We start from the raw sequence: 9,088 nt of genomic DNA on the forward strand, positions 1-9,088 counted from the left end.
AGTTCTATCATCTGGTAAAGTAGACGACTATGCTCTTTGAAATTGTGGTAAACATTGTATAGTCTGCAAATTGTGAGCAGTTACAATGTTTCCACACTTAAAAATGTTTGCATGAATTAAACCGGCTTCTAAATCTTCATGCTATTTTGTGGCCAGTTTTGATTTCTGGAAGAAGGACATTAGAGGAAAATCTTGAAACAGAAAGAGTAAATAAATTTAAAGGATAAATACAGTACAACATTTTTGAGGTTTGGATGATAATTTATGTATGAAATGTTTGTGATAACAAAATGTGACAAAATTACATATTTCGATTTGACATTAGTTACATGATCTTGTCACTGAAAACTCCTTAACAGGGGTGTGAACATTTGTACATAATATGAAAGCATTCTAAATTTCATGATCAGATGAACCAATGTTATTTACAAGTAAAAATAAGATTAAAATGTTGAGATGTTAATATTATCCATCTATACTATAAAAATGGAAAATTTTCATTTTTCATATTCACTGCATTTCAGTGTGATACCAACAATATAATCAAATTATCATAATATTCGGTGTCTATGTCCTTTCCAAAAGTACACTATTAGCTTCTGGCACTGCGTTCACATTCCATTAAACATTCGCGAACTAGAATTCGAGCATGAACAATGCTACGTTTCAGCCTCTCAGCAGAAGTTCTATTTCCAGCATACGTTGGTCTGATGTCACGCCCCATATCTTCAATAACACCTAACAACTGTCCATATTTACTAGCTGGTTGCTGGGATCTAACTTGTGGCGCTGGTAGTGGTGGTGTTGCTCTCACTTCTCCTTCCCCAGATCTTGGTGTACCAGGATTACTTATTGATGGAGAATTGTTTAAAGCTCTTTGTGCTTCTGCTATTACAGCTGCAGCTGCATTCACTGCTGCTATATTCTCTTCTTCTGTCATTTTACTGAGTAGTGCAACTACAAAATACAAAATCTTAAGTGTTAGTCATACAATTATTTAACTCAAAAGTATTACAAATATTGACAAGCTTGCAAAACCTTGAATAAAACATGTGCCAAAGAACAAACAGACAAAATTAGAAATGGATAAGATTAAGAATGAAATTCAAAACAACTTACATTTCAGATAATGTCTGTTGGATCTTGGCTCACCAACACTTTTTTCCTAGGTCACAATTAAATGTACCGGGTGTAGTCTTATTTAATTAAAAGTGAGGCATGTTTTTTTATTAAGCTAGCTGCAGTCATGATCTTAAAATACTGCACCAAACATTGAAGAGCAATAAAGAAATATTAAAACAGAACTTGAAGCATGTTTTTACTCCAACATGTTTCAGGTTCAGTTTTAATATTTCTACATAGATATTAAGTATATATCAGACATATCTGCATTACAAATCTGAATGAAGCTATGTGGCCAACTGTTGTCAGGCATGAAATTATTCAGTGTGTAGGCTAACATAGCCTAATTCTAATAATGAAATGTTTGTGTCAATACATAAATCAATAGGCCAGATAATAGCTTGATTGATTACATTTTGATAGAGAAGATTATGAGACCTGATTGAAATAGAGAGGGCATTAGTCAGTGTTTGTTCATGGGCAATACAACTACACCAGCATCCAGCATCGAACATCATACTCATACATCAAATCAACATTAATTAAAGGGACAGAAAAGAAAAAAAAAAACATATATAGTAATAGTGAGTAAAATTTCTAGGAAGTATTTCAAAAGAATTCATACGATTTTCGTACGTTTCTAGTACAGTCAAGTAACCTAATTTCGTGGAAACCTATTATTCGTGGATTTCCGGAAATGTTTAATAATTTACATGAGCGACCTTGCGCAACCTCTGCATTAGTTTGTTTTGATAAACATGGGTTTTCTGTACAATATCAGCTATTAGAATGAATCCAGTAGTTTCAAGCAAGGTAAAATGTATTAATGTATACTTTGACAAATACAAAATGGTGGATTTCACTTATTACCAAACGACACAATTTTTTATCGGCCGAATTTCCTTATAATCCCAAGCGGTAATCGGAATTCCAAGTGTCGTCTGCTAGAATGTAGTCCAACGAATGAAGTCACGTGATCAACTAGCAGATTCCGTGTCAGCAGAAAATTTCTTTGGAACACAAAGTAGACCATATTCTTATGTTGTTTCAGTGAATTTTAGCAATAAATCACGCTACTTATATCATTTTGTCAGTAACTATTTTTTGTAAAATCGTGGTTTTTTGAAGGAATTGTCACTAGTTATAATGAATTGATATTAAAGATAAATACTAAGAGAAGTTAATTATACCACCTGGTATCCATACAACGTGTTTTTCTAGACATATTTATAGATCAAACATTGTACACGAAAATAGGTGACGCATTCTGCCGCCGTTGCCGAGTTGGTTGCTCATGAAATATGGGTCAAAGTGAAAGATTCATAAAGAAAATCGAAATAAACCAATTTTAATTATTTTGTAGAATATCTGAGGAAACATCTAAGACATAAATTTTTTTTTTCGTTTTTTTAACTTTAACGAAATTCGGTGTTGAATCCTTATATCCACGAAAATAGGTTACACCACTGTAACTCTGAAAACTATTTCCATATATCCAAGATAAAAATCAATCCCTCCACCTCAAAAATTGCGCACTAGTCCCTTTTACAACAAAGAAATATGTGTAAAATTACCTGAATCAAATTCAACGAGGGCTATAATTCAAGTAGAACTTCTGTGACTTATCAATCGTGTTGTATCTAATAGCCTAAATCATTTATTGCTCAGTACATTTGCTGATTCGTGCATAAACATACGTTTACTCTATATTCTATAACTTAGTTATCAATATTTTCAACAATTTGGATGGGAGATAACTCTTGAATTTTATGACAAAACGTACCTTTGGCGTTGAGTTTATTAGATTTACAAAATTCTAACCATCTTTAGAACCATTTAGGCCTTTTTTTCGTTTTGACAACCAACAAAAACAAGAATTTATTTTCATCCCAATTACCATTAAATATTTGTTATAAGAACATATTACTGAGGTGTAATAATTGTACGATTTTGTAACAATCTTTGAGTTTTGGGTACATTTTGTATTTCTTATAAATTCAGGAATGTGCAACAATGGCAACGATATAAGCATCATGATCGTATTTGATTGGGGAATAAAAAATATTTAGACTAAGTTAATATAATAATCTTCATAGACTATTTCATTCTCAGGGCTTTTGTGTTTTGAATGATATTTCGTTTTGTGGTGTTAAATTTTATGGAATCAAAAGCCAGTTCGTTTAATAATAATAGAATTAGACTCCGCAACAACATTATTTTAAACTTTCTGAATCTTAAACTATTTTTCTCCTCTCTGTAAATAATTTCACTTCGGCTTTTAACGAAAAGAAATTGTAACATCAATAGTCGAGAAATTGAAACTTAATTGTTTGCTCTAGAGTCTAGTTAGCTATAGTTTCTGAAACGAACTGGATATATGATTGATGAAAACAACATGTCTGCTCGAGGAGTTGAACGTGTTTTAGCGAAATGTCAAGCTTGTATTGACGCTGGAAGCTTTTATGAAGCTCATCAGATGTACAGGACACTGTACTTTAGGTATATCTTTACAGAAGAGTCGGTTCATTCGACCTTATACTTAAGTTTAATGCGCGAATTATTGAGTCGAACTCAGTGATTGCAAGGCCTTGGCTGCCGTCGAATATCCTCGGCCTTACTTTATATCGTCCGTACAATCAACTCAACCAGTGGCGAACCCACACGTCATTTAATATTTTAACGTTTAAGCTCGATTTCTAAAGCAAACTTTGAAATACCAGAAGTCCAATATTAATTTATTTCATACTTCTCCAATTGGTTTTTGGAAATGAGAGAAGCTTTGTTCACTTTTCAGTTTCAGAACCAAATTTGTACTTCATATTCATACATTGAACAAAATACATACACACAAGAGTCCGTCAATCTCAACACCTGGCTATGTTTATTAATTGCAACCTTTAAATCGATTGGCAAGTAGTGAATTTTATGACATTTTCTTCTGCCATTTCCTGAAGGCCATCAGTAATTTGATTTGCTGTCTCAGGCCATCAGCAAAGTGTTCTTCGGTCTATTAGTAAGCACTATGGCTTCTTGACCACCTTAGTGAATTTCAATAAGTCTTCCAAATTGAAGTTAAAAAATAAATAATCATTATGTACTTGTGCAGTTGTGGTGGCCTGTGAATACATATGGTAATAAATGATATTCAACTCACAAATAACAATATTTATTACAATATTTGTATTATTATTTATTTATTCAACAGGTACAATGCTCAGCATAAATACACAGAGGCTATAGATCTCTTATACACTGGTGCTAGTACATTGTTAAAAAATAACCAGGTAATAGCAATTAAGGTTATCTCAGCAATGAAATTTTTTTTATATACTTCTGTTATTAGTTCAAGTTTTTGTCAAACTATTGTTTGTTTCAATTTTCTTACCTTGATATTCATTTAAGCTAAATTGGAATTAATCTTGTTTAATTACGTGTTTTATTAATTTACAAAAAATTTTGTTGTTCTTTTTAAAGCATACTAGTGGTGCTGATTTAGCTATGTTACTGATAGATGTATTAAACAAATCAGAGGCTTCGGTTACCTCACAAAATATTGGTAAGTTACAGATTGGAATACAGTCATTTTTCCTTCTTCATCAGTTTCCCTTAGGGCTGTAACGATTCTTGAAGATATGATTTGATACACTAAAGGATACGCATCCAATGATACAATTTACTACAATAATAATCCTGATTCATTTATTAGATAAGGCAAGAGAAAAAAGTAGTATAAATTTCTTAAATTATTTAAACTTTGTCATTATTAAGCACATGAGAACATTTAGAAATTCTTAAATTTTTAAGTCGGAAATGAAATTTTGACGTTAAAATTATTCCTAAAAAATCAAATCATGGCACATTTTTCATATATTATATTTTCATGTTATTAAAGGGGGTGTATATATAATCGTGCTGATACATCTTGATTATTTGTATGCAATGCAATGCAGCGATAAGAAGGAAAAGAATCGCGGTTCATTAGGGCCCTATTACCCCTTTAACAAAAATGTGAAAAAACTTTCTTTATTTTAAAATTCAATTGATCTATTTAAAAGATTGTTTTATCTGATCTGTTGGAGATTTTTCCTTTCTTAAAAATTATTATCATTCAGGTGCAGAAGAGTATGATGTAAAACTCCATTCATTTCATTTTAATATTATTATTATTCCTCTGTATTTATTATTATATTGAAATATTTCAGATAAAATAATAGATTTATTTAAAATAATGGACCCAGAATGTCCAGAGAGATATAATTTCTTAACGGCAGCAGTTCATTGGTCAAAAAAGGTAGATGGCAAATTTAAACGTGGACACCCTGAACTACATAAGAAATTTGGTATTATGTTTTGGGAAGGTATGTAATCTTGTCTTTTAAAACATTTTAAGAAATTATAAATGAATGAAAAAATTATAATGCGAATTTATTTTTTCAACATTATTTGAGAAATTCTTTATTGTTGCAAAAATTATTATATATATGTTTGTATTTGTTTACAGAAAGAAATTTTGTTCAAGCACGTTACCATTATTTACATTCGTGCGACGGTAAGGGTTGTGCTACTATGTTAATAGAATATCATACTATTAAAGGCTATGCATCAGAAGTAGATTTATTTATAGCACAAGCAGTACTTCAGTAAGTTTTTTTTATTTTGATATTTTTTATATACGACTGTACTCCAGATAGGGCTGGGTGATATTGGTTCAAGTGGATATCAAGATATCAAGCATTAATATATCCTGACATTTATTAAGTATGGTTTTTACTGTTTTTTGAAACAAAATGTTTTTTTTTATTATCTAAATTTTTAAATGTAACAAAACACAATAAATTTCTCTACAAACAACTCAGTCTTTAATATCATGAAGAACATCTGTTTCAAATATTAAGTTATTTGTTAAAATTGTGCAAATAATCAAAATTTGAAGATATATCATGATAACTACCAATTATCACATTATGGCGTTATTTTGGTATTTTTAATCAGGTGATATTATTAACGATATAAATTCCTATACTAGTATATATTGTGATACCAGTATATTGCCCAGCCCTAACTTTAGATATTCATCAACTCAGATAAAAGTGGAGATCTTGTATTTTGAAAAAAAGGTATGAGTTTAATTCAAAACTGGTAGACTACAAGCTATAGAATCTTTGGGTATTTCTTGAGTACAATGGTAAATTTTACCATGGAAGTCTTTGCAAATTCATCATGCACACAATAATTTTCTATGAATATTTTTCAGATATTTGTGCCTTCAAAATAAAGACACAGCAAATGAAGTGTTTTCTACCTTTACAGCAAATCACCCTCAGATTGAGAAAGGACCACCATATGTCATGCCTTTACTCAATTTTCTATCATTCTTATTATTAGCTTTAGAAGGGTGAGTTTGCGTTCACTTTACAAGAAAATTTTGTCAAACTCAAAAAATGTCATTAGTTTCTTTTCTATCTTGGTTTGAGAATGGAATAAATACAAGATGTTACTGATTTTGCCATTGTCTGCTTTTGGTACAGTATTGGCAAAATTAGCTTTAACACATTTTAAATTAGGGGAGGTTTTTTTCGAAGGATCATGATCTGTGTGAAGTATAGATATTATCTCTTTAATAATGTTAGTCTATATGATATATTTCAGGGGTAAACTAGCTGTATTTTCTATTCTATGTGAGAAATATGAAACGTCACTAAATAGAGACCCTAGTTATAAAGAGGTAAGCTATATTTCTCAATAGACATGAAATTGATGTTGATCTACCAGTGTGCTCCTGTATTAGCTGCATTTGCTAATTGGTCTAAATGTAAAACTCTGTTAATTTCACTGAATAGGACTGAGTGGAAAACAAATTGAAAGGAAATTTAATATCTTGAATCTAGTAAACAGAGCACTAGTTTAGACCCTAAGCTTTTTACTGTTTTGACAGTTCATTTCAGATAGATCTGATGGATTTATTATATTTATTATTTATCTTTCGTTCCTTTGGGGGAGCCGCGGTGGCTCAGTGAGTTAGACGCTTGCTCACTAACCTGAAGGGTTAAATCCTGGTATAGGTTGAGATAATACCTTCGGATTTTTCAACCCGGTTTCCCCCTGTCAATGATGCAGGTAAGAGGGGCTGGTATGGAAAAAGCGTCTAGTCATTCGGATGGGACAATAAACTGAGGCTCTGTGTGCTACAGGGTGTGCACGTTAAAGATCCCTCAACAGTTGGAAACCGAAAAAGAGCAGGCTAATGCAGCTGTCGGATGTTGCCTGTCTTCATTAGTCCACATGGTGCAGACGTAAAACTCCATTCATTTCATTTCATTTTCGTTACTTTGTACTTATTTCCGTATCAATAAAATGTTTTTTTTTGTTATTTACAGTATTTAGATAAAATAGGACAGTTATTTTTTGGTTTACCTCCTCCACAAGCCTCAAGTCAAGGTATATTTGGTAAGTTTATTGTTTTCATGTTAATTTAGTTTCAAGAAATCAATTAATTACATGACCACAGAACGTGTTTATGAAATATGGCAAGAATCATCTATTCTTATATCTTTTTCTTGTATCTCTCTTATTTATCGTTTCTTATATCTTTTTCATTTATCATTTCTTGTATCTCCTTCTTATATCTTTTTAAAAATTTTGTATATCTATTCTTATAACTCTTTCTTATGTATTTGAATTTTATATCTTTATTTTACCTTTTCTTGTAACTCTTTCCTATATAACCCTTTTTGTATCACTTTTATCTTTTCATACACCTTTTTCTTAAATCTATTCTTAGATATTTTACATTATTTTTTCTTACATTTTTTTTATATTTTTGTATATCTTTCTTATATCTTTTTCATATAACTATCTCTTTAATATTTTTCTTATATCTCTTTATTATATCTATTTCAGGTAATTTATTACAGAGTTTAATGACACCATCAGGTGATGATAGTGATGAGGATTCACTAGAAAATAGTGTATATTCAGAAAAAACACTAGAACTAGATTAATTCTTTATTTGTGTTACTTATATTATTCTTCATTCCGTTAAATATTTATTTATAATATAAAGTTTTGGCTTTCTGAACAAATATTCTCTAACAGTTTATTATAGCATAATGAAGCTATATCAGACATATTTATATCCTGAATCAGTATATCTTAGACAAGTATAATATATAACTAGGCTCACTTTATTAAACAGTATGATATAGTTCTATAACTCTTACAGCTTATACCTGTCAATCTTATAATTATAATTTGATAAACCTTGATTCAAACTGTCTAAAAGTTGCTGTTCAATAATTCTAAGGTTCTTCATCTGTCTAGAATGGTGATGTGACACTATGTAAATATTGGGTTAGAATTTAATTTTTGTTTAATATGAACCTGAACAGTTAAGTCAAGGAATTATTGTCTTTATAACTTGAATGCTATCATCAGATGGTTGAATTGGATCAATTTTGAAGAAATAAATACTGTATGATTTGTAAAATATCTGGTAGATCAAAATTGAAACAGACAGCTACTGTTGACTTCTAAATCATAAATCATTTATTTTATATATCTGTTTAAAGTGCCTATTTTTGTATTTGAATGTTTATTTAGTTGTTTTATTTCACCTTTTGAAGTGCCATTCACATTTATTGACTTGAGTTTACTCGCTCATGCTGGCGATATAAAATCCTTATCATTGCAGGTAGTTGTGGATAGGGAGTCGTGTTTCCAATATAAAGCAGAGTAGAGCAATGAGGGTTTATTAAATGTGCATACTGTTTTTTCTATGATTTGAAAATTGTAAAAAAAAAAATTTGTCCAAACTTCTTTTATAAGACTCACTTTGAAAAAAAAAATTGTAATAATATGATTGGTATTCACAGAATAAACTTTTCAGTTTCATTTTGATTGTACAGATTTTTAGGCTAATGATATATAGCTTCGAGTTTCATACATCAACACAAACCTTTTACATGTT

General features: G+C 30.5%; 2 protein-coding genes across 2 annotated transcripts; one reads left to right on the forward strand and one right to left on the reverse strand.

Moving 5' to 3' along the window:
* Window positions 1-598: 598 nt before the first annotated feature.
* On the reverse strand, window positions 599-790 carry LOTGIDRAFT_99981 (hypothetical protein; the record flags this gene model as incomplete). Its single annotated transcript, XM_009063900.1, has 1 exon — window positions 599-790. A coding segment is annotated over one exon (192 nt), but the record flags the coding sequence as incomplete, so codon positions are not given.
* A 2,727-nt stretch (window positions 791-3,517) lies between these two features.
* LOTGIDRAFT_154705 (hypothetical protein) lies at window positions 3,518-8,123 on the forward strand (the record flags this gene model as incomplete). The annotated part of the gene is made up of 9 exons (XM_009063901.1): window positions 3,518-3,621; window positions 4,328-4,406; window positions 4,597-4,678; window positions 5,325-5,480; window positions 5,624-5,762; window positions 6,377-6,517; window positions 6,772-6,847; window positions 7,500-7,569; window positions 8,023-8,123. The coding sequence occupies 9 exons, from the start codon at window positions 3,518-3,520 to the stop codon at window positions 8,121-8,123; spliced, it is 948 nt and encodes a 315-aa protein (XP_009062149.1).
* Window positions 8,124-9,088: the final 965 nt, after the last annotated feature.

The sequence above is a fragment of the Lottia gigantea genome, assembly GCF_000327385.1.
Source record: "Lottia gigantea unplaced genomic scaffold LOTGIsca_6, whole genome shotgun sequence".
In the NCBI taxonomy this organism is placed as follows: domain Eukaryota; kingdom Metazoa; phylum Mollusca; class Gastropoda; family Lottiidae; genus Lottia; species Lottia gigantea.